We start from the raw sequence: 26,022 nt of genomic DNA, 5'->3' as shown, positions 1-26,022 counted from the left end.
GTGTCAACTGAGCCACATCCCCAGCCCTTTTTATTTTTGAGACAGGGTCTAAGATGTCCAGGCTGGCCTCAAGCTTGGTGAATCCTCCTGCCTCAGCCTCCTGAGTCGCTGAGATTACAGGTGTGCACCACTGTGCCTGGTTTACGCTTTAGCTTTCCTAGTAGTCTGCTGTAAGCTGGATTCCACGGAACCACTTAGGCTCTTGCTACAAGGGATGGGAACAGGCAGGGACATTCGCCCAGAGCCCCAGTTCACTGGGGCTAAGATTCTGGTAGGGACTGCCCCTCACTGACCTGCTGGTGTGTAGGCCAGTACTGCACACATGACCAGAACTGAGCCCTTATCAGCCGATGTAAATTTTATTCTCCAACAAATGGCACATTTTCTAGGCATCCTGGTCCTCACCTTGAGGTCAGACCTTGGTGAGGTGCCTACTTGTGTGGGATACCGTCTCTCCAGGGCCTGCCTGGTCTGGACATGGCAGCCCATGAGCTCAGGGCCTTACCACCGGATTCTGGGTGAGAAGCCCTCATCCTTTCCTCAGTGCTGACTTTGCTGCCTGGCAGGGGCCACAGCCCCAGTTCCGCCTCTGTCTGCAGATTGCTCCCTGGGGCCTGATTCTCAGCCCCACCTTGGGCCTGGCCTGCCCTCTGGTCTTCCTGGCACACAACTTCAGGGTGGATCGATCACCCAACGTCAGATTCTGAAAAACAGAAAGGCCCTGGTGAGAGAGGAGAGGAAGATTGAGGACCGCAACACCCACTGCACCAAGGTTGCTAGAGCAGGTCCCTGATGCGGCAGGCTTGTGGCCGGGCACAGACGCAGCCCTGGGCAGACTCTCACCATCCTTCCTGGTTAGGGATCCCGCCACTTCTCCTTCCCGTTGAGCACCTGCAGCTTCTCCAGGCTCTGGGTCACTGAGCACAGTGCTCGTCCTAAGGAGGTGACAGGACAGTCTGTGCTCTGCAGCAGGGAGGAAGGGAACTGGGAATGGATAATCTTGAGTCTCTCTTCCTGGGCTCAGGGCCTGCCCCAGAGCAGGAATGGCCCCAGCCACAAGGCCAACTTAAGGGTGGAAACACTCAAACCTGCTGTCCCTGGGAAGGGCTCCCCCTGCCTCCCTCCCACCAAAATCTGGTGCCCAGGTGGGGCAAGGCCTTGCTGCCCTTCTGAAGACTCACCCATCTCATGGACACAGTCTTCCAGGGCTCCCGACAGCTCAGGGAGGCTCATGGCCTGCAGGGATGCATGCCAGCCTTTGGAGTCTGTAGTACAGAGGGCTGTGCTGTTCTGGGGTGTTTCCCCGCCCGGGGCCCTACCTTTGTCCTAAGCTCTAATGACCAGGAGACCCTCCTTACCTAACTACTGGTACCACAGCAATCCCCAGAGGCTGAGGCAGGGGTGGCCTGTGCCTGTCCTGACCTCTCTAGTTGGGAGTCTATGAGGCTTTCTAGAAAGACCCATGACCTCCTACTTGCTGACCAAAGTTCTAATTACTGGTTGGGAAGTGGCCCCAGCTTACCACCCAGGTGGAGTGCAAAAGTCACTAGAGGTTTTGAACAGCACAGTTGGCCACAAAGGGGTCTTCTCAACACTGTAGGGACTGTACCTCCCACCACCAGGGATGGCATCTCCCCTCACTGGTGAGAAAGCAAGCTTGGTTCTCTGGGGAACCTTTCCCAGGACCTGAGAATGATATAGGGACCTGGGTGGGTAAGGTGCTGACGTGAAAGCCACCAAAAGACTCTGGATGAAGCTCGGTTTGGGGGATTCCTTTCCTACCCCTCTGCCCCTCCAGAGGCTACTGTCTCCTTACCTGCCAATGGGTGGCCTGGGCCCAGGGTGGTCGCACTGTAGGGCTGGTCCTGCCTCACTCGGGCTGACAGTTCAGCTTGACAGGCTCTGCCAGATGCAAAACCAAGTGCTAGTGAGGCAGAAGCCTCCCCAAAAGCCTTTCTGCCCATGCCCCCAAGGGTAAGGAGAGCTGTTTTGTCCCCACAGCTGCTGGCAAGCACCCCAGGAAAGCCCCACTGAGAAGCAGGAGAGAAACGGTCCTTACTGCTGCCTGGGTCTACCCTGCTGGAGCCAGGGCCAAGGCAGAACGGGTGGGGCACTGAGAACCAGGCCTGAACCCACACCTTGCTTAAGAATTGGTGGGGGGTGATGGCAGTGAGTCCCCACAAAAGCAAGTTCCTCTGCAGTTTGGCAGACAGACTAATGCATCTGCCCCTGGAAAGCTTTGAGCCCACTCACCGTAGCTGCTCCAGGACAAGGGTGGCACCCTGGGCCAGGGCCCAGGTCTCCTGAAGCTGGGTGTGGACGTTCTTGCGAGCGCCATCCTGCTCCAACAGGCAGCTCTCCACCACAGCCCGCAACTCCTGCTCCTGGGACACCTGGCCACGCATGGCCTCCACCTCCTCACAGCGCTGCAGGGAGAGAGGCTGGGCTGGAGGGAGCAAAGCAAGAGGGAGCAGAGTCCCCTGGGGCTGGGCTTCCCTAAGGAGCCTGGAGTCTGCCCCACCTGACACCATCCCCATCCTTGAGCTGCTGGGTGTTGCTCCCCTGGTCCCCTGTCCTTTACAACCCAGTTCCTCCACAGCTGTTGTTCTCTGGTCCTCACCCTCAGTGGCTCTTCTCTCGCGTCCACCTGACCTCCTGCCTTCCTCATGTCCCCTCTGAGCCTCCCGCCTTGTGTGGCAGCATCCACTTGTGTGTCTGGCTGTTTCCCTGGCTGACTCTGGGTCTTGCCCCGTCCCCTGCCCATGCCGAGGTACAACTCCAGGTACTGCTAAGCCACACTGGCACACACTCCTTCCCTCTCCCCCACTTGCCTTGTGCAGCTGGATGGCAAGCTCCTGCATCTCGGCCTCCAGTCGGTCAGCATAGGCCAGCTCCAGGGCATCACTTGGGGGACGGGCACTGCTGTGCCAGCGGGCAATGGCAGAGGTCATCTTCCTTTTAGGCCCAAACAACCTGCAGGGGTCAGAGAAGGATGCCTGTCAGCATGTGCTACGTGCATAGGGACTCCATGAGCCATCCCGCCACCAAGGCTGTGCCCTGGGGAACCCTTGGCTCTAAAGGATCACCTGGGATCCTGGGGCAAGGACAGAAACAGCTGCTAAAAGCCTCTGCTGCTGGCCCCAGGGCTATGGACAACAGTGTCTGCCTGCTCATGAGTCCACAGAGGATTCCATATCACCAGGAATCTGTCTCCCCACCACCCAGACACCTGCACTGGCAGAATGTGAGTCTGCATTCTAGAGTCTACAGAAGACCTTGGTGGCAGGTGCAGTCAGTCTAAGTTCATCTCCCAGCACAGTGGAATTACCCAGGCCCAGTCTCTCAGCCCTGCAGCTTATGGCAACCAGGGTGGGCAGTGAAGATCTTGTCCTCCAAAGATCAGAGAAACGGAGGCCGTGACCATGCTGCAAGCCCTGACCTGAATGCTGGCTGCAGTGGCTCCTGAGGGGTTTTAAAGGGTGGTGCCTTTTCTTCGTCTTTCTGTTGGCCAGTTATGACCAGGACATTCAAAAGCAACTACAGAAAATCACCACACGCCCAGACAAAGGCACAGGCTCAGAAAAAGCCCGAGAAGCCCACAGCAAAAAATAAAACACAGCCAACCCTGAGGAAGGTAGAGACCCTGATTTCCAAAGTGACTGCGTTATGAGACAAATGTCCTGTTTCCAACACCAAAAAAACTATAGGACAAAGAGTCAATAAAAAACAAGATACCATCCCGGAATAAAACCTGACACATCTCTACTAGACAAAGACTTTAAAACAACTATCTTAGAAGTGCTCAGAGAACTAAAAGATGTGGAGAAGGTGAAAACAAAGTAGAACTATTAACAGAGAAACTGAAAAAGAAACCAAAGCAACTTGAGCCGAAAAGTACAATAACTAAAAAAAAAAGAAATCACTGGAGAGATTCAAAGGCAGATTTGAGCAATGGAAATTATCTAGTCTGAGAAACAAAAAAGACTGAAGAAGCTGTGGGGCACCACCAGGGTGCCCACTCCACACTGTGGGAATCCCAGGAGACGGACGGGAAGGCGCCAGGAGAGCACTGAAGAACGAATGGCCGAGATAGTCCAAACTTGATCAAAGACGTGAGTAACACCCGCGAACCTCCACACGACGCCCTCAGCGACACCAGGGCACACCCACCCGACTTCCAGAAGACGGACCCTTGAGGCAGCACAAGGAAAGCAGCTCACCATGCGTGAGAGCACACAGGGAAGGCCAGCAGGGCTCTCACCACAGGCCCGGGGGCCATGAGGCCCATCCACGCAGTGCCCAGGAGAAAGTAGGCAGCAAGAACCCTCTAACTGGAAGTGAGGGAGGCCGGGGCTGGGGCTCAGCGGTAGAGCACTCGCCCAGCACACATGAGGCACTGGATTCGATCCTCAGCACCACATAAAAATAAAGATATTGTATCCACCTAAAACTAAATATTAAAAAAAAATGAGGGAAAAATTTTAAGACATTCCAAGATAGTAAAAGTGGAGGGACCTTCCTGCAAGGAAGACTCAGGGAGTCGTGCAGAAAACCAAGGATGCGAGGCAGTGTCTGGACGCCTCCTGAGGACACAGGAGCCGGAGCCAGGGCCTGATGGCAAGCAGGGTAAGGAGGGAGAGCCCTTCACTCACAAGGAAGGAGCATTAACGACATTAACTTCAATTGGATGCAAAGGGGATGTTTCAAGACAAAAGACCTATACTTATTTTGTTTTTATGTTAAAACATTTCACATTCAAGCTCTTGAAAAATAAGCCCATGCTGTGAATTACTACCTCTGGTGGAAATGTGACGATTACCTGTACAATTCTTTTTTTTTTTAAATATTTTTTTAGTTGTAGTTGGACACAATACCTTTATTTATTTATTTTTATGTGGTGCTGAGGATCAAACCCAGAGCCTTGCACGTGCTAGGCAAGCACTCTACCACTGAACCCCAGCCCCAGCCCAATCTGTACAATTCTTAATGTTCTGATCATGAGAAAAGTAATAGAAGTAATAAAACCCTAAATACAAAAAAAAAAAAAAAAAACCCAAAAAACTGGCAGATAATGTCCAAGGGCCTCGAATGTAGTGGTGTCAGAGGGCCATTGAGGGGCCCTCTGTTTGAGCAAGAGGGACAGAGGACGCTGGATAGAGCAAGTCTAGCTGATGGCAGTTCTCTGCCTGCTGGGCTGAGTGCCAGGAAACAAGATGTAATCTGGCCCCAGAATGTTTGGTTGAAACGGGGTGAGGCCGGAGGTGGCCCTTGGGACTTACGTGATACCGATTTCCTTCAGGTCACTCTCAGTGAGGGTCAGGAAGATGCGGAGGTCCACATCTTGCTCCTCAAACACCTGCAGGTACTTCAGGCAGCCAATCTGCTCCAGCAGTGTTGCAAGATCCTAGAGGGCCCAAGAGACATGCAGGAGCCGGAAGCTGGGGCAGGAGCGGCGGCTGCTGAGCAGAACCAGGCTCCTCCTCTCCTAACACCCCCTTCCTCAAGGTGCAACCTGGTATGAGCCCACTGAATCCCCAAGCTCAGCTCCAGGACAATTTGCCTGTGGGTAGAGGCTCCATGCCACCCCTCTGCCTGCAGTACATCAGGCAGAACAGGGAGTCTGGATGTACAACCGGGGCTGAGGAGGCCAAGAAGGGGCACATTCCAAGACTTCTTGCTCACTGCTGTTACTCTTCTCTCATATTCCCTTGGACATTTGACTGCTGCGTGTGGCAACTGCTCAATTCCACAAAGGTGACAATGGAGCCTTTAATTTAAGAATCCCTGGTGATGAGTCCTGGCTCTGGTTCCTTTTGGGAGTCTCCTCTTGGAGGGTTTCATGCCTGCTTGTCTACATGCACATCTCCTACTTGCAAAGCACCAAGCCCTGGTGTGCAGACCCATGCTCTTGGTGGGACCTGGGAAGGCCAGGCTGCTCCTTACATGCTTCCTCTGTCCCTCCCTCCTTGCACGTTGGTGTCTGGTGGCACATCACAGTTTCTGCTCACATCTCTTCATTCTGTGTTTCTCAGACCAGACACCCTCAGATAGCCCAAGTCAATTTGCTAATTCTTCTGCCTGCTCTAATCTGCTCTTGGACTCAGCTAGTGAAATTTTTATTTCAGTAGCATTTTTCAACTTTGGAATTTCTATTGTGCAAGTTTTTGTTGCTTTGAATGAAGGACCAAATTTTCCAAGGTGGTTGCTTCACAATTCCACAGGACCATAAACTCTCCAATCAACTTGTGTTTGAGGAACTGAAGGTGCACCTGCCCACAGGCCCGTGAGGGGACTCTCAATGGAGCCAGCAATGCTTACATATTTGTACCGTTCATGCTGCCACAGGGCAGGAGAGCACCAGAACTACACTGGTAACCCCCAGCTTGCTCCACAGGGTGGCCTGCCACAAGGAAGGGGCTGCTGCACCTTTCATCATGTGCTATCATGCTGTCCCCACTTCATAAGCATCTCATCACTGACTTCTGGAGGCAGCTCTGAAATCTGTTCCCTAAGGCTGAGGAGGCCAACTTGACGTGGACAGTAAGGGGACAGAGTGCAATCCCGTCCATGAGGAGGTGAAAACCGCTCCATCTAGGCCGCTGACTGTTAGGGAGTTCATCTAGAAAACCCACCAGCACTCTGTCCTCAACAGTGCCTGGCCTGTTACACGTACGTAAGAAGCGCCTCTCTTAATTACTGTAATAATTCTAATGTATGCAAGCTAAACAAACAAAAACACCCTAATGAAAACATGGGGGGAGGTGTATTTGGTTTCATTCACTTTGTCCTGTCTGTTGTGGAGATGGTTACTTCATTCTTTAATTACTGTTTATTTTATCCTTGGCATCTGAATACCTTTAATTTATTTAATATCCATTGTTTTGAGTTCTGCCATTTCTTGAGTACCTGGTAGTATTAGTATTTATGTGTACTAGGAGTGTGGTTAGTATGTTTTATTTGCAGTAAACCGATCTCCAAAGATTTCCTTTTGAAGAGACTTTACCCCTTTCTTAATTTTCACATTCCTGTTTTACTAAATATTAAGTGTTCTTGGACAATTTTGGTGCTCATGTGTTTTGGGGACAAAAGTGAAATGACTTTGTTGTTACACCAGAATGTTTGTTTTTAACTCATAGATCAAATGTGCCTTAAGTTTTTTTCATTTAGATTTCAAACAGGTAATAGGCTTGCCATTTTAATACACATCATTGGAGATCTGCTTATTTGTAAATAGCCTATTGCTCATTTGGAAAAATAAACCAGTGAACAATATTTTTCTATTGTTAAAAAAAAAAAAAAAAAAAAAAAAGAAGTGCCTCTCAAATCACAAAAGCACCATCTTTCCAAGAGTATAATCACCAGATTGACAAGCGGTCTTACCTGGGGTCCTGTGTAGGATGACCTCTCAGCTTGGGGCACACATCTTGGGGAACAGGCTGTTCCACAAGTCCCGGAGCTGGGAGGCCACTGGCCATCACTGGTGCTGGAACGATTCTTGGTCTTCACGTAACTCTTGGTTTGTCTGCGAACGGAGCTTTTACGGACATGATCTGAATCCTGTGGCAAGAGGTGTGTGTTGGGAGCAATGTGACTGCGGGCTGCAGCCCTGCCCTGCTCCCAGCTCCGGGCTTAGCTGTGCTGTTGCCCTTGTAGGACGGTGAGACCTGAAGCACTGATCAAACACCCCCCACCAGCCACAGAGGCCTCCTTGGTAACGCCAGGGTGAGCCCCCAACGGTGCCTCTGGTGTGTTCTGAGCACAGTGTAGACTGCACCAGATACTTATTATCAGACTGGCTCATTCCCAGTGAACTGTGAGGCAGCCCCAATACACGAAGGGAGGGGAGTGAGATGGGAGAGGGGAGACATCACCTCATTGCTCTCCAGGGAGGCTTCACTGCTGAGCCCCTGGGCTCTCACCAGGCCCTCACAGCTGCTGCTTCGCACAGCCCCGAGGCTGGCACAGAAAACAGGCTCCTCTGGGAACAGAAGACAGGATGCCTGAGAGGCCTCACCGGGGAGGGCAAAGGGGGCGCCCCAGAGCCTGTGCCTGGGCCTGGTTAGCCAGCTTTCCGCAACTCCTTCCAAGCTGAGCGCTGCTTCAGCTTCCTGCTGTATGTCCTAGAGCCCCCCAGTAAGGTGGGCAGGGTACTCGTCCTTTCTGTGCACTGATAAATCCCAAGCACCGAGAACAGCACCAAACTAAACACGTCTCCCTCCACAGAATGGCTGTGAGGGCCTTCTAGACCGGCCTGCATGGGGCTCTGGCCCAGAAGCCCTCCTCACCTGCCCCACAGCAGACTCTGGTTTTCCTCCCAAGAACCAGGGCCTTCTGTAATCTCTCCTGCTCAGGGGAGCCCAGCAGGACGGGCAGGAGGCATACCCCGGCTGCTGCTGCTGCTGCTCTCCACGTCCCGCTCATTGATGGGGGAGGTGACGTCCCGGTAGCAGAGGCCTTCACCTTCCAGGGGGTTCTCATCACTGCTGGTGAAGGTCATGTAGCCCCGTGGAGGCAGCTGCTCTGTGTATACAATGGGGCAACAGACCCACAGAATATGAGAGTAAAGACAGGCCCTTGTTCTAGGGGCACCAGCCTCGGGGGTTCTCAGGTGAGGGGACCAGGACGCAGGCAGCAGGCGGGGAACCTTGTGGCCCCTGGCCATGGCTGTCATCTGTAGTTGGCAGGTGAGGAAAGAGGCTGTGAGGGTTTTAGAGACCAGCCTGTCTCAGTAAGAGCCTGGCAGGGCGGAGCCAGTGGCCAGGGCCTCTACAGTCCCCTCACTTTTAAAAAAATTTTTATTTTTATATCTTTTAGTTGTTGATGGACCTTTATTTCACTCACTTATATGCGGTGCTGGAAAATCAAACCCGGGGCCTCACGCGTGCTGGGCAAGTGCACTACCACTGAGCCACAACCCCAGTCCTCACTGCTGCTTCTTCAAGGGGAAAAGTGAGAACAGCCAGCCAGATTTACAGGCACCTAAGCCAAAGAAGCCACCCACAAGGTGCTCCTGCTAGCTGGGAACACCTACTTCCCCCTCATACCCACCCCCGTACACCAGGTGTGTATCCCCTGTGGCTTTTTTAAACATGGGCATTTAGAAGTCATCAGTTCCCCTGAACCGATCAAGTCCAGCTAAAAGGATACCTGGTTAAAAAAGAAAAAGGCCCTGAGCTAAAAACTAACAGTAGCAATGCAAAACATGACCCTTGAATACACTGGCCCACGGAAAACAAGTACAGCCAGGCCCGCTGGTGCTCACCTGTAGGCCGGAGCACCAGAAGGTCACTTGAGCCCAGGGGCTGAGGGCCAGCCTGGGCAGCATAACAAGAGCCCATCTCAAAAACCACCACCACAAAAAAAACACCTCAGGGCTGGGGTTGTGGCTCAGCGGTACAGCACTCACCTAGCATGTGCGAGGCCCTGGGTTCGACCCTCAGCACCACATACAAATAAATAATATAAAGGTATTGTGACAACTACAGCTAAAAAATAAATATTTAAAAAGAAAAAAAAAATCAATACCTCAAGAGGAGCAGAGGCAGAGCCTTCGCGGCCTGGAGGCGAATGTGTCTCTGCCCAGGGGATGTGGGCAGAGCCAGGGAAGGCCCTTTACATGTCCCCAATGTGGACCCACCCACTCACTGAAGGAAATCAGGGGCTAGCTTCATTTCCACAGCAGAAGAAAAACTGCTAGTTTTACCCAATGAAAAGGAGATAAATCCATACCCAAGAGCTAACCAGCAACTCACACCCTCATCACTGGGATCAGTTCTGAATCTCCCTGAGCATCAAAGGCTGTCCCACCGCAGCCTGAGGCCAGGGTCTGAGTGTTGTCCCCTCTCTGTCAGGAGAGAATCCTGAGATGCAACACCAAAGGGCCCTCTGGAAGTATGGACTGCTCACCACCATGGGGCTGCGGGGCCTCGCCTCCAAGTCCAATTGCTGTGATCCTGGCCAAGGCGCGAGGCCCCTCGTGGATGCTGAGGCCCTTCTTGCGACAGGGCCTCTGTCTCTGAGCAACAGGGTAAGACTCATCAGAAGAGCTCAGATCTTCATATTTTTCTGTGGGCCAAACACAAAGTTAAGATGATCTGTTCCATGATGGACTGATTCACTAGTCTTTACAGTAAAATGGGAAAAACAACCATAACTAATATTCCTAAATAAAGAAGGGAAGTGTGTTTACCAGAACTTGACTAGTGACAAATGCCAGGACTGGCCAGTCCCTGCTCGGGCCACAAGGAGCTGTTAAGTTAGCTGTGACAGGGGACTTGAGTTCTTACTCCACTGTTTGGGTTTACAAAATTTTTTATAACAAGTCTGTATTGTTTGTAATTAGAAATTTTGAGGGTGGACCTCAATGGTGAAGGGTTTGCCTAGCATGTAAGAGGTCCTGGGTTCAGTCCCCAGTATTTCAAAAAGGAACAAAATTTCATTCTAAGTTAAAGGGATAAGTAAATACATTTCTTCATAAAAATATACTAATATCAGACACAACTTTTTTATTTTTTTTGGTACCAGGGTTTGAACTCAGGGATACTCAACCACTGAGCCACATCCCCAGCCCTATGTTGTATTTCATTTAGAGACAGGGTCTCACTGAGTTGCTTAGCGACTGGCTTTTGCTGAGGCTGGCTTTGAACTCGTGATCCTCCTGCCTCAGCCTCCTGAGCTGCTGGGACTACAGGTGTACACCACCATGCCCGGTTTAATCATGTACCTTTAACACAAAATTTGGGGATTTAGTTGTATAGGGCTCCCCTTGATCATTGATACTATTTCTTTTTCTTTTAGTACCAGAGATTGAACTTGGGGTGCGTAATCACTAAGCCACATCCCAAACCCATTTTTTTAATACCTTTTTTAAAAACTTATTTTTTTTAATTTTTATTTATTTATTTTTTAGTCATGACAGTAGAATGCATTTTGATATATAATACATACATGGAATGTATATACATCAATCATATTGTCTATTCTATTCTGCTGCCCTTCCTTAAAAACTTATTTTTATGTGGTGCTGAGGATTGAACCCAGGGCCTCACATGCGCTAGGCAAGCACTCTACTGCTGAGCCACAACCCCAGCCCCCAAAACCTGTTTGTTATTTTATTTTTTGGTAGTAGAGATTGAACCTAGGGGTGCTTAATCACTGAGATACATCCTTTTTCATATTTTATTTAGAAACAGGATCTCACTAAGTTGCTAAGTGACTCTAATCTGCTGAGGCTGGCTTTGAACTCACAATCCTCCTTCCTCAGCCCCTCAAGCTGCTGGGATTATAGATATACACCACTGCGCCTGGCCGTTTTTATGTTTTATTTAGAGACAGGGTCTTGCTAAGTTGCTTAGGGCCTCACTAAATTTCTGAGGCTGGCCTTGAACTTGTGGTCCTCCTGCCTCAGCCTCCTGAGCCACTAGGATTACAGGTGTGCACTACCACCGCCAGTTTGATTCTTCTTTTGAGAGACAACTGAGGCATGTAAAAGAGGAACTGGCAAGATTATTTGAGCTGGTATTTACTATAAATATGGATATTATAGTATACTATAAATACTCTATGATGTAGTATTTACTATAGATGATCCCGAGCAGGAAAGGTGGCTGGCTGTGTGCCTGGCTCTGGGAGGAGGCAGACCAGCCCCTTCAGATGTGAACTGCTGGCGTAAGTGAATCACAGAGCGAGAGACCAGGGAGGCCACTCTTTCCTGTACGTGCAAAGACCTACACTGCGAGGAAAATATGGTTCCATCTGAGCAGATAAAGGAAGTTATGTGAAAACAGAAACAAGGAGGAGGTGAGTGACGTAAAGTGGCTATAGGAAATGGAACATCCCACACATTCTCAGAATGGTTCAAAATAAATGAATGGGCAAGTGGGGAGCAGGCCAATGGAAAAAAGAAGCCAGGGTGGAATCATGCCATCAGATTAAAATTAGGCCAAGTCGGGCCTGCTGGTGCACGCCTGTACTCCCAGCTACTCAGGAGGCTGAGGCAGGAGGATCGCAAGTTAAAGACTAGCCTGGGCAACTTAGTTAGACCCTGTCTCAAAATAAAAAATAAAGAAGGGCTAAAGATGTGGCTCGGTGGCTAAGTGTCCCTGGATTCAATACCCAGTTCCAAAAAAATATTTTAAAAAATAAAAAATTTTTTTAAATAAAAAGGTTGTAGAAATAGGGCTGGGGTTGTGGCTCAGTGGTAGAGTGCTCACCTAGTGTGCATGAGGCACTGAGTTTGATCCTCAGCACCACAAAAAATAAAATAAAGGTATTGTGTCCACCTACAACTAAAAAAAAAAAAAAAAGGTGGGGTTGGGGTTGTGGCTCAGTGGTAGAGTGCTTACCTAGCATGCATGAGGCACTGGGTTCAATCCTCAGCACCACATAAATGTAAAATAAAGATATTGTGTCCACCTAAAACTTAAGAATAAATATTTTTTAAAAAAGTTGTGGAAATAGCTCGATGGTAGAACACCCCTGGGATCAATCCTCAGTACTTAAAAAAAAAAAAAAAAAAAAAGGATTTTTTCACCAAGTGGGATTTATGCAAATACTAAGAGAGCTACAGATAAAATTCACAATCATCTCCACAGATGCAGACAAAGGTCCTTGACAGCCAGGCACAGTGGTACACACCTATAATCTCAGTGACTCAGGAATCTGAAGCAGCAGGATCACAAGTTCCAGGCCAGCCTCAGCAATTCAAGTGAGACCCTGTCTCAAATTTTAAAATTTTAAAAAGGGCTGGGAATGTAGCTCAGTGATGGAGACCCCTGGGTTTAATCCCCAGCATCCCAAAACAAAAAACAAGAAAAGAATAAGTCCTTATCAAAATGCAAAGGATATTCCTATTTTTAAAAACAAAACAAAACAAAAAACCCTGAAACATACAGGAATGGATGGAGACTTCCCTAACATAGCCAGCCTCTTAATGTGGCATTGTACCAAGACCAGGACCAAGGTGAAGACATGCACTAGTGCTCTGTCATGCTTGAACACTACAGATGAGAGGTGTCACCAAGATCAGGCACGAGAATCAGAGCAGAGGATTATCTTGATTTGTAGTTTGTACTATAGTAAACCTGGAAAGTTCCAGAGAATCAATAATAAACTAATTTGAACAATGAAAGAATTCAGTAAGGGCAGAGTACAAAATTAGCACAGAGACATCAACTGCCTTCATACACACTGACAATAAGCAGTTAAGAATACAATGAGGGGCTGGGGCTCAGTGGCAGAGTGCTCGCCTAGCACGTGGGAGGCCCTGGGTTCACTCCTCAGCACCACATAAAAATAAATAAATAAAACAAAGGTATTGTCCAACTGCAACTAAAAGATAAATATTAAAAAAAAAAAATACAATGGTAGCAAAAACCCCATTTAGGACAGCAACAAAGACAGTCAAATACTTTAGAATAAACACAGGCAAAATGCATATGAAAAAAAATTTAAAACCTTTCTGAAAGCCCTAAAAGTACAAGAGAACCAAACACATTCTTTTTCTTTTGGATGGGATGATGTAACCACATAAAGATATACTAAATCTACAAATTTATCACCATCTGAATAAAAATAGTACTTTTCAAGGAGCTGGATAAGTTGATACTCAAATCCACATGGGGGAAAACACACCAAACACACCCAAAACCTAGAGAAACATGAAAAGGTTGAGCTGTGAGGGGAAATAGCCCTAATCCAGAGTGAAACTAGCTACAAAAGGCTTCTGGTCAAACAGTGTGTGGCTCGTGGGCACAAATACAGAGACGGGTGGAACAGAACACAGGTAAAATGGAAATTCAGTAGATAACAAAGATCGCATCTCCAGCCACTAGATCAAAGCTGGCTTTTTACATAAATGATACTGGTGCAATGTGGAAGAAGAAAATTGTTGGACATGGTGGTGCACAACTATAATCCCAGCTACGTGGGAGGCTGAGGCAAAGTTTAAGGACAGTTTGGACTACTTAGCAAGATCCTATCTCAATACAAAAATTTTTTCAAAAAAGCTGGAGAAGTAGCTCAGTGATAGAGCTTCCCTGGGTCCAATCCCCAGTGAAAAGGAAAAAAATAAAAAGATAAAACTGGATCCATACTTCATGACATGCGAAGAAAAAGTATAAATGGATCAGGGATCTAAATGTAAAAAATGAAACCATAGGGTTGGGGCTGTATTCCAGTGGACAAGCACCTTCACAGCACTTCTGAGAGGCCCTGGGTTTGACACCCAGCACCAAACACACAAGGACTAGCAGTAAACCTGGAAAGTCTTGGTATTTTCCTCTTGGTATTAGGGATCAAACCCATTGGCACTGTGCCACTGCACTACATTCCCAGCCCTTTTTATTTTTTGAGAAAGGGTCTAAGCTGCTTAGGGCCCTGCTAATTGCTGAGGCTAACCTTAAGTTCACCATCTTCCTGCCTCAGCTTCCAGAGTTACTGGGATTACAAATACCACAAGGGTACCTCACTCATGGGTGAATTTTTATACAACTAGGGCCTAGGGAGACTGTGTTTTTACAATACCGAGGTTTGGACCCCAGGGAGCTTTACACTGAGCTACAACCCTAGTCCTTTGTGTTTTGGGTTTTGAGACAGGGTACTGCTAAGTTGCCTGGGCTGGCCTTGAACGTATAATCCCTGTCTCAGTCTCCTGAGTAGCTGAGATTACAGATGTGCACAACCATGTCAGACTGGGAAAAATTTTCTGATTCAAAATCCACAGGCAATAAAGATCAATACATATGGCAATGAACACTATCAGCAAAATAAAAAAATAAAAAACAGGACTGGGGATATAGCTCCATGATAGAGCTAGTACATGAAAGGCCCTGAGTTTGATCCCCAGCACCACAAAAATATAAATCAAAAATTAAAAAAAAACAGGGCTGGGGATATACCTCAGTTGTGTTTGCCTTGCATGCACAAAGCCCTGGGTTCAATCCCCAGCACCACAAGAAAAAAAAAACCCAGAAAAGAAGCCTTTGTGAGGCTCCCCTCCTACCCCACTTCCCAGGGGCTCCACACTCCCTGTGCTATGCACATTAGCAGGCCGGCAGGGACCACTCTCCACATTAATTGACTGTCTTTCTCTCCTTAGAGCAAGAGCTGGGGGAGAGAGGGCCTCCCAATAGGGAGGCCAGCTGTCTTCTTCTGAATGCCTCCACAGCCAGAGAGAGACCCAGAATGCATAAAGCAGAGCAGCAAATACAGGTACCTGGGCTCCGGTAGAGGTTCTTAGGCAGAGCAGGCGAGTGACTGTCTATCAAGGCCACAATCTTCATGTGTCCATATTGCTTGGCCAGCATCCGGGCCGTGGCTCCACTATGATCTCTCATGTCCACTCTGACTCCCTGTGAAGGTCAGTGAAAGGAGAGTTAGGAAGCTCCCCCTCAGAGTCCCCACGCTCCCTGGGCCACCCAGGAGGGATGAGAAGACAAGGTTTGTAGGCTCCTGATCATTCCTAGGGTGGGAAAGACACCGTATGACAGGGAGAAAGAGGTGCATTTGACCAACTTAGCAAGTTTTGCTCTCACTCTCCTTTTTTTTTTTTTTTCTTTTTTGTAAATATTTTTTAAGTTACACCTGGACACAATATCTTTGTTCTATTTTTTTAATTTTTTTATTTTTTAATTGTAGTTGGACACAATACCTTTATTTCACTTATTTTTATGTGGTGCTGAGGATTGAACCCAGGGTCTTGTGCTTGCAAGGCAAGCGCTCTACCACTGAGCCCAGCCCCAGCCCCAGCCCCTCTTTATTCTATTTTTATAGAACCCTCACATGTGGGAGGCAAAGTGCTCCGCCACTGAGCCACAACCCCAGCCCCTCACTCCCCTAATGACAAGAGAGAGGCTTTATGGCCATGTCCCAGGAGTAGTCACCAAGCCACCTCACAGCTGCAGCAACTCTCCCTGCCAGGTTCACAGTCGTGCTGGGCAAATGCAGAATGGAGAGGGGCTGCTGCACTTCAGTGGCAAAGCAGAAGGGAGTGGCCGGCAGCCGCCACACAGGACCCCTCCTCCACTCTGCACCTAGCTGTCTGGCTTGCTCCACTTCTCACCACAGAAGCAGCCTTTTAGAGACTTCTCTGAACAAGGACACCACCCTCTGAAACTGAACTTGGCACTTTTATGCAAAGCTCTAAAATGTACTTAAAGTCTTTCAGTGCAAAGATTTCACGTGTATGACTATCCTAAGGACCCTAAATACAGAGTTTGAAGCACAAAGTGCTCAGCACAAGAGATATGCAATGGGAACCTAGAGACGAGAATGCTCGTCACAACCCTCAGTGGAGACACACACTCACAGCTGGTCTGGCCAAGGTCAGCAAGAACCAGGCCAGGAAACCACACACGCATCACAACCACAGCCTCACACAATGCCAGGGCAAGAAAGCAACACCAGGAGGAAACATGCCAAAAATGTTAACTTTTGTTTTTGTTTTTTACCTTTTTTTTACGTGGTGCTGAGGTTTGAACCCAGGGCATTGCATGTGCTAGGTGAGCGCTCTAGTGCAGAGCCACAACCCCAGCCCAATGTTAACATCTTTAAAGCAGGAAGATGATGGGGATTTTTCCAATCTTCCTAATTTTCTGTATTTTCTAAATGAACTACATAACCTTATTTACTTATGAAACTGAGAAAGTCCAGGCTGAGGTTGTGGCTCAGTGGTAGAGTGCTTGCCAAGCACGAGCAAGGCCCTGGGTTCAATCCTCAGCACCACATAAAAAATAAAAGAAATAAAGGTTTTGTGTCCAACTAAAAAATAATTAAAAAAAAAAAAAAAAGAAAAGAAACTGGGAAAGTCCAGTAAATTTTCAACTTTAAAAGCCTGTCAAGGGCTGGGGTTGTGGCTCAGTGGTAGAGTGCTTGCCTAGCATGTATGAGGCACTGGGTTTGATTCTCAGCACCACATACAAGTAAATCAAGATCCATCAACAACTAAAAAATAAATAAATAAAATAAACAAACACATAAAAGCTTGTCAAGACGTGGTGGCACATACTTACAATCCTAGCTACTTAAGAGACTGGGTCAGGAGGATCTCCAGTTTGAGGCAAGCCTGGGCAACATAGTGCGACCCTATCTCAAAAAAAAAAAAACCACCCAGATGGGTCTGGGGCTGGGGCTGGGGCTCAGTGGTAGAGCGCTTACCTCACATGTGTGAGACCCTGGGTTTGATCCTCAGCACCACATAAAAATAAATAAACAAAATAAAGACACTGTGCCCATGTATAAGTAAAAAAATTTAAAAAAAAACAAAACACCCAGAGCTTCAGCCATAGTCTCACATCTGATGGTGGCAAGCTGACCACCAAGCTGGAGAGCAAAGGAACAGGAGGAATTTAGAACATTAGAAGTCTACAACCCATGACCCAGCAATTCCATTTTGGGAATCCAATCTAAGGGAATAAATAAGGACACATACTAAAATTCAGGATTTTTGCTGCAACATTTAGCATAGTGAGAACCAGAAAGAACATACAGAGGTCAGTGAATTGAATCAGAACAAACAATGGAGCACCTCCTGTTCATTCCCAGGAGGTGGGAGAGTGCAGCAACATGGACAGGTATGCACGAAACACCGCTAAGAAAAAAACCACATAACAAAACACCAGGGTTTCCACTCTGGGCTCCTGTGAGTAACACTGCTCTGGGCACTCCCGATCCCTAGGAGCTCCCTGAAAGAGCTTCTATGCAGATGCAGGTTTCCCATTCTCCCGGGTATGTGTCTCAGGCAGAACTGGCCTGGCCTTGGTTAACTAGGTGTAACTGTCAAGAGGAACTGCCAGCCTGCTCTCCCTCAGCAGCCTCTGGGGCCCCATCTCTCCACACCCCAACCCCTGGTATTGCCCTCTTCATCACAGACATCTTAGAGGTCTAAGGAAGACTACTGATGTCGATCATTTTTTCACGTGCACATCTTCTTTGCCCATCTTTTAACTGTCTCTTCATTTTTTTCTTTTCTTTTTTTGCTGGCTGGGGATCAATCCCAGGTACTTCCCCAGCCCTAATTTGTTTTTTTATTAGAACCTATTAAATTTAAAATGTGAAGCCAAATGTGATGGTATACACCTGTAATCCACGGACTCAGAAAGCTGAGGTAGGAGGAGAGCCTGGGGATGTAGCTCTGTGGTAAAGTGTTCCCCTAACCCCCATCCCGTCCCCAGTACCAAAAAAAAAGTTCCAAGTGATAAAATTATGAGTGCTATTCACTTTTTAAAACATTTTCTCTTAATATTTTTTTAAATATATTTTTTAATTGTGTATGGACTCAATGCCTTTGTTTTTATGTGGTGCTAGGATCGAATCCAGTGCCTCACACTTGCAAGGCAAGTGCTCTACCACTGAGCTACAATTCCAGCCCAACTTTCCCTTAATATTTAAAGAGCATACTCAAAATCATTATAGGAACAGGTGTTGATTTTAACTCACCACTGTACCCCTAATGCCCAAGGCACCACTCAATAACTGGCATCAATGGATGTACAAGGAAAATGAATTGACTAAATAAAGAAAAGTTACATCTGTGTAAAAGAAAATTGTTATAGTTCTTATTTCCGTGATGATTCCTCATTTGCTGTGACAAAATTATAAGCTAACAAACTGGATCACTTACGTGATTCAGAAAATACTGCACAATTATCTCATGGCCAGCAGCAGCTGCTTCCATCAAAGGAGTAAATCCATAGACTGGCTCCCTGCAAGATGGCACAGGCAGGTGATTAATAGAAATATGTTCTCCACGCAGAAGTGCCCCTGCCAAAGACAAAAGCAAGCCAAGACCCCTGATTGTAGAAAGCGGTACATGCTAATGCCCATGCGGCCTCTTGTGCTCACTGGCACACATGCACGCACTTTCTCAAGAATAGGTTGGCTAGGTATGATGGTGCACACCTGTAATCCCAGCAACTCGAGGGGCTGAGGCAGGAAGATCACAAGTTCAAGGTCAGCTTCAGCAACTTAGTGAGGCCCTAAGCAACTTGGTGAGACCCTGTCTCAAAAAAAAAAAAAAAAAAAAAGAGGCCTGGCATAGTGGTGCACGCTTGTAATCGCAGCAGCTCCGGAAGCTGAGGCAGGAGGATCACAAGTTCGAAGCTAGCCTCAGCAATATAGAGAGGCACTAAGCAACTTAGTGAGACCATGTTCCTAAATAAATATAAAAAAGGGCTGGGATGTGGCTCAGTAGTTAAGCACCCCTGGGTTTAATCCCAGTACCCACACCCCAAAAAACTAACGAGGTGAGATTAAAGAGTGATGCACGAGTTTCATTAACTCTCCTGAGTCTACTGCCTCTCAACTTCCCTCCTCTAAGGCCGTCCTCACTCACTTCTCCTAAACCCCGCTGTAATCATGGTCACCAAGCAGCTCCTGCTCCTCATTCCTCAGAAAGCTGTCTCCCTCTCATCCACCCAAATCCCATCTTCTGCACTCAGCACCCTCCTGAGCTGCTCAAAAGGCTCCCCTACTAATAACCCACCTGCCCTCCCTGAGCTTAGCACCCTCTGGCAGCTCATTCTTCTCCCCACACTTCCTGCTGCTCTAGAAGCCAGGAGACATGCTAAATGCTGCTTCTCATCCATTCTAAAACACACATATATTTTTTTCACCCTTTAACATCTCTGAAGTCAGAATGTGTTTTAAAATCAATAGGCAAGTTCAATTTTAGCACAGTTTTTATTTATTAAAGTCATTAGAAATTATGGTGTGTCTTAAATGGATGACAGCAGCAGCCAAAGGGCTGTGCACAGCATCAGGGGAATGGGTCCTCCTCCTCAGCTCTTGCACTGCTGGGGCCATAGGTATACCGGCTAAGGATAAGCATTTCATTTTTGCCAGTTAAATTCCACTCACAGCTGGACTTAGTGGCCCACACCTGTCATCCCAGGAACTTGGGAGACTGAGGCAGGAGGACTGTCAAGTTCAAGGTCAGCTTGGATAACTTGATGCAAACTTGTCTAAAACATAAAGGGCTGGGAGTGTAACTCAGTGGTAAAGTGCTTGCCTAGCATGCACAAAGCCCAGGGTTGAATCCCCTGTACCCACAAAAAAGAAAAAATGAAAAACAGGTCAGGAGCCTAGAAAGATGCACCAAATGTCCCAATAAATAAGTGTAAAGTGACATATATGGGTAGGCCCACTCATTCTGCCCCTTCATCTTAACCTCTCACACCAAGGCAGGGTGGCCCTGATGTCTGGTTAGCTGCCTCTATGGCTGCCCTCCTTAGAGTGAGGAGACCTGCCTACTCCTATGTTCAGTTAAGATGCCACAATCACCTTACGTTGGCGTTTGCTCCGCTATCCAGGAGGAACTTGACCATCTGCTGGTGCCCGGCACTGGTACAGTGGAAAAGTGCAGTCCAGCCATGAATGTCTTTCATCTCCAGCTCTGCACCTTGCTTTGAGAGAACAGAGTGCAGGTTATGGACCATTTCCCCATGTGGGTGGGCGGACAGCAGCGCCCTTCAGGCTGCAGGCTGAAAGAATTGAAAGTGATTACACACGCGTGCACGAACACTGTGGCCTGCAGTGCCTCATGTCCTGCCAGGGCAGCCTGGGAGCCCCTCGGGTTTCTGGGCCTTTGCCCCCTCGTAGCTCACCTGGAGGAGAAAGTAGGCGATGCTCTCGTTGCCACAGCTGGAGGCCAGCATCAGTGGAGTCTGCCCTTCTGGGGTCGGCACATTCACACTCACCCCTGCCTCGAGCAGCAGGTGCACGATGGTATCGTGTCCAATGTAGGAGGCATACATCAGCGGGGTCCAGCCACCACCATTCTTCTTATTCAAATCTAACTCTCTCCTAAACAAACGCAAGATACGCTAGACACACCCAGCCGTCTCACATTTGGGGTTCACCAGAGCCAGGGGCCAGGCCAGGCCAGATCAGCTGACATTCCAGAAGCAGAAGTCCTCTACCCCCAGACATCCCTAGGGTTGGGGAAGACAGGCAGGGAAATGTTCCCCGTGGCTTGTATGCACACGGTTACAAAGTCCTCAGTAACTCTCTTCCTTCTCTAACTTCATATTCTCACCTGCCCCTCCTCCTAGCCCAAGACCAACAATTACCTTCTTTCATACCACCAGCTAGACAGATGGTACTTAACCAGGGGACATTCACCAAGGTCAAGAGCCATTTTTGGAATCATGACTGGGGAAGGAGCTACTGACATGTAGAAGGTGGAGGCCAGGCGGCTGCTAACACCCTGTGGTGTACAGGAAACTCTAAGGCAAAGACAAGAGGCCTGGTTTGTCAATACAGCTGAAGCTGAGACACCCTGACCACCTATCAGCAAATCAATAACCAGTCTGTTAGTGCAGAGCTGGGTGCACACAGGGTTTGAGGAAAAAGGGACTTAGACAACAAATAAGAACCACTGCACTTCAACCTACAGAAACATGTGAAAAATCTGTGACCAGAAAATCCTATTTTTCCGCTAATATTCTGAAAATGCATTTCCCTATAGGAGAAATAGTGTGGACTTTACCAGTCCAGACTTTATGTGAGTGACGTTTTAAAATACCACCCACTCCCAGTAGCAAGGTGTACCATTAACACGCCATGGGCCTTTCCCCTTCCACAATTTTTTTTCTCTTCGTGGTGCTGGTGATGGAAGCCAGGGCCTTGCCCATGCTAGGCAAGCCTCCACCTCTGAGCTACATCCCAGTCACCTCCATTTTTTTTCATTTTTGAGACAGGGTGTTGCTAAATTACCCTGGCTGTACTGGAACTTGCAAACCTCCTGCCTCAGTCTCCTGAACAGCTGGGAGAACAGGTGTGCACCACTGCACCCAGCCTCTCCCACAACTGTTGCCTCTAGTGACGGGAACAACTCACAATCAGTCCACATGATGTGTGATCCACATACTAAGTTGCACCAGGTGATTATTTCCCACTCACTAGCAACACCTACTGACTGAGGGACACATGCCCAGGCAGACATTCTAGAAGGTCCTGACTGCAGGAATGCAGTGGCAACCCTGCAGGAGAGCCCCGTGGAGCTGCTCTGGGGTGAGACTTAAGTGACCTTTCCAGCCAAGCACTGCCTCCTTTTGGAAGGGGCAATTCCATGGCAAGGGATGAAGCTGCTCCCACAAAGCATCTCATTCCTCCCCTTTGGCTCCTGTTCTCCCTCCAATGCCACCTGCCTGTAGGCCCCAGTCAGGGCATATGGTGAGCAAGCCCCCCTCTCAGCTTGTGTGAAGCACCAGCCGGCACAAACAATGTCCCACCACTGGCCCTCCTCTCCTCTGTGGAGTCATTCTGGAACATACTTTTTAACAGGATACCCAAAGGTTTAAGTGCTTGAGATTTCCAAAGGAGAATTATAACAGGGATCTTTGTGACCCTGTGAGGGGACATGCGGACCACATACCCAACTACCTATCCCTAAGGCCACTCAGTAAAGGAGTCCTACAAATCCTTTGGCCAGCAATTTCTGAGTGATGGCTATGATTTGGGAGCAGAAGACCTAGGGCCATACAAGGCTCTGCTCTGACTCACCAGGAATTAGAGAAGGCATGGGAGGTATGGACAGACATTATTACTTCACCAAGTTGCCAAAGGTGAAATGGCAACAGTCAGCATAAAGTATGGTGGAACCCTTTTCCAAAAATCACCTTAAGAATCACACTGTGGGGCTGGGGCTGGGGCTCAGTGGTAGAGCGTTCGCCTGGCATGATGAGGCACTGGGTTCAATCCTCAGCACCACATTAAAAATAATAATAATAAAATAAAGATATTGTGCCCACCTATAACTAAAAAATAAAATGTTAAAAATAATAATAATAATAATAATCACACTGTGGCCAGGCGTAGTGGCGCACGCCTGTTATCCCAGAGGCTCGGGAGGCTGAGACAGGAGGATTGTGAGTTCAAAGCCAGCCTCAGCAATGGCAAGGCGCTTAGCAATTCCGTGAGACCCTATCTCTAAATAAAATACTAAATAGGGCTGGGAATGTGGCTCAGTGGTTGAGTGCCCCTGAGTTCAGTCCCTAGTACCAAAAAAAAAAAAATCACATTGTAATTTGGGGTCACAGCAATCACAGGAAGACACAGGCCTGGGCCTTATAAAGGACTTTCTGTGTTACTAGGATGAAATATTTGTATGCAGTGAAGTCAGGCCATCCTCAAAGGGCATCCAAAAGCCTGACCTCTCTCTTCTGTGCAGAAGGGGAGAGGAGGGCCCCATGGATTAAAATGGGAAAAGAAGGCCAAAGGACATTGCTTTCTATCTTTATTCTTATTTATTTGGGCATTTCTGCATTCAGTGAAAACCCCAAGGTTACTCTGGTTCAGGTAAGCTATAAATCAATGTTCATAACCCTACAATAAACTTTTAAACCATCTTCTTCTTCATCGAAATCAAAACTACCTTCTTTGCCAGCTCCCAGCAAAGTTACCACTGACAAAGGCTGGCTGGTGGCCCCCCAAGGATCAGAGGTCTACACCATGTACAAGGCCTCACTTTGAGGGATCCAACACCACTGGGACCCTACTCAAAAGGTGAGGCAAAGGAACACTCCCCAAGACCTCTTACCGCTGCACACACTCCTTCACCACCTCATACTGGCCAATAGAGGCAGCTGTGTGAAGATCCAAGTGGACATCCAGTTCCTCCCGGCTGACCTGTGTGCCCAGCCCATGCCACATGGACAAGCTGCGGTTCAGGAACTCCGGCTCGCTGGCTTCATCACTGAGTTCGGACATGGCTGTGGAGGGAGGCCCAGGGGTTAGGTCTTACTTCTACCTGCAGTAGGCCACCAGCCACATCACTGCCCTGAGAGACCAAGGGCCCTGGCGACCACCCCCAAGACTTAGTTTTCTTTCATTAACCAGCAGCTCCAACATGCTGACACTGGTGAGCCTGTTGTCAGACTGAAAATGAGGTTAACTATAGCGTATTTTCTCTTTAATTCACAAGACTCAGAGTCTAAAAGGGATTCTCCAGCAAGCTCCAGAAAACCTGAAAATCTCATGAATGGGTTATTTAAAAAAAAAAATTTAGCTGGGTCCTTTGACCCAATCAGTTCCTGGGAGTGATGGGAAAGAACTCTGTATTTGGGGTCACAGCAAAATTTAGCACTGTATGAGGCATCTCCAGTCCCTAATTCCTGTCTAACGAGTACAGGATATGTCAAAGGGCTATTATTAAAATCACATGGAAGCTGGGTGCAATGCTGCACACTTGTAATCCCAGCAGCTCGGGAGGCTGAGGCAGAAGGATCGCGAGTTCAAAGCCAGCCTCAGCAACTTAGGGAGGCGCTAAGCAACTCAGTGAGGGGGGGAAAAGGATAAAAGGTGGCCATATCACCTTCAGATGTCCTAAAAGTACAATGGCAGCTCACAGAAGCCATTAGAACCTCAGTTTCTAAGACAGGTGCAGTGGCGCAAACCCGTAATCCCAGTGGCTCAGGAAGCTGAGACAGGAGGATCGTAAGTTCAAAGCCAGCCTCATTAAGCAACTCAGTGAGACCCTGTGTCTAAATAAAATACAAAATAGGGCTGAGGGTGCTGGGGTTGTGGTTTGGTGGTAGAACACTTGCCTAGAATGCGTGAGGCACTGGGTTCGACTGCAGCACCACATTTAAAAAAAAAAAACTCCAATAAACAATGTGGCTCAGTGGTTGAGTGCCCGAGTTCAACTGCCAGTATCCAAAAAAAAAAAAAAAAAAAAAAACCTCAGCTTCTACTGAAGAATACTCCCAAGCATCCTAGCCTTCTTCCAAAAGTCAGTGACCAAACAACAAACAAGCCACCCATCTGGGGTACAAAGACCCTGCATGCCCTTGACAAGAGCACATGCAAAGGTGATGGGGCAATGAGTCCTATCCTGGAACCACCACCTCCCCACACAAGCCAGCATGAAATCACACAGGCCTCTCACAGGCAAGTAAGAATCCTGATCCTGAACAGACCTAGTCAACAGAGCCTGGATAAGAATCCCAAAAAGCTAAGTGCTAGTTCTTTTAATAGATCCCACCAGTCTTCTTTGGGTGTGTTCCTTCTACCTCAAAAGCTTCCTCCAGGCTGGGGGCTGTTGTCTCCCTACTGGATACTCACATCTGACACCTGCGAAGTGCAGAGCACTGATGGACAATAAGAAACAAACAAGGTCTCCAGGAGCCTATGCAGAATTCATAAGCCACAGAACTACGAATCTATTATGATTTATAACATATCACACATAACAGATGCTGCCCAATGTTGAGGAATATCTCTCATGAATTATCTGTATGCAGCTAGAAAATCTTTTGCACCTCAATTCCAAAACTTCAGGAAATAGCACTGGGGATGGGACCTCTTTTGAGTGCTGGGGATCAAACCACTCAAGGCCTCTACCATGCTCGCATTCTACCACCTAGCGACATCCTGAGCCCCAAGACCTGAACTCCTGAGCTCAAGCAGATGATCGCGTCCACTCGGCGTTCAGAGAAGCCAGGACTACAGGTGCCCACCACGCTGGCTTTCACTCTCATTCCGCCTGTCCATTTTGTAGAATTCTTAAATCTGTTACTTTTTTTTTTTTTTTTTTTTTTTTGTAGATGGACACAATACCTTTATTTAATTTATTTTTGCGTGGTGCTGCGGAACGAACCCAGCGCCTCACATGTGCTAGGCAGGCACTCTACCACTAAGTACAACCCCAGCCCAAATCTATTACTTTTAAAATAAGGAATTTCAAAATCCTGAAGCTGGGGCTGCCACGCCACGGGAGGAGGTCCGTCCAGGAGCCCAGGGGCGACCCGGCGACAGCGCGCGCCCGCGGCCCTGGGGTTGCTCCACGCCTCCCGCAGGCGCGCGAACCCTGCCGCCCCGCGCGGGGCCGTCCCACTCCGCGCCTCAGAGCCAGGCACCGCGCCACCAAGGCCTGCCCGCGGGCGAGCGCACGGCCGCGCCCGAACACCGGGCCCCGAAGCTGCAGGTGCCGCCGCGGAGCCTACCTGCGCCGGCCCTAGCCGCTCCTCGCGGACCGCCGCCCCGGCGCCCGGCTCGCCCCGGAAGTAATTGCGGGAGCGCGCGAGG

The 26,022-nt window shown here is 48.4% G+C and overlaps 1 protein-coding gene across 8 annotated transcripts; it reads right to left on the bottom strand.

Annotated features, from left to right (window-relative positions):
• Nucleotides 1-340: 340 nt before the first annotated feature.
• On the bottom strand, nt 341-25,985 carry Anks3 (ankyrin repeat and sterile alpha motif domain containing 3). Of its 8 annotated transcripts, XM_027940607.2 has the most exons (17): nt 25,941-25,985; nt 23,537-23,708; nt 20,601-20,799; nt 20,278-20,399; nt 18,620-18,701; nt 15,215-15,350; nt 9,907-10,065; nt 8,383-8,520; nt 7,872-7,978; nt 7,381-7,557; nt 5,280-5,404; nt 2,832-2,973; nt 2,254-2,426; nt 1,817-1,902; nt 1,182-1,265; nt 844-935; nt 341-703 (listed from the first exon to the last, which is right to left on the bottom strand). In XM_027940607.2, exons 2-16 carry the CDS (start codon nt 23,704-23,706, stop codon nt 856-858), a joined length of 1,980 nt encoding a protein of 659 aa, XP_027796408.2. In that variant the 5' UTR covers nt 23,707-23,708; nt 25,941-25,985; the 3' UTR covers nt 341-703; nt 844-855. The 8 variants fall into 8 exon arrangements, 5 of the variants coding, with proteins under 5 accessions (XP_027796408.2, XP_027796412.2, XP_027796411.2 ...); XR_003583516.2 differs by lacking the exons at nt 341-703; nt 844-935 and adding an exon at nt 1,523-1,686; XM_027940611.2 differs by lacking the exons at nt 23,537-23,708; nt 25,941-25,985 and having other exon boundaries at nt 20,283-20,399; nt 20,601-20,691.
• Nucleotides 25,986-26,022: the final 37 nt, after the last annotated feature.

The sequence above is a fragment of the Marmota flaviventris genome, chromosome 19 (genome assembly GCF_047511675.1).
Source record: "Marmota flaviventris isolate mMarFla1 chromosome 19, mMarFla1.hap1, whole genome shotgun sequence".
Lineage (NCBI taxonomy): Eukaryota > Metazoa > Chordata > Mammalia > Rodentia > Sciuridae > Marmota > Marmota flaviventris.
The sequence above is the reverse complement of the archived record's forward strand: the minus strand, read 5'-3'. Positions and strand labels throughout refer to the sequence as shown.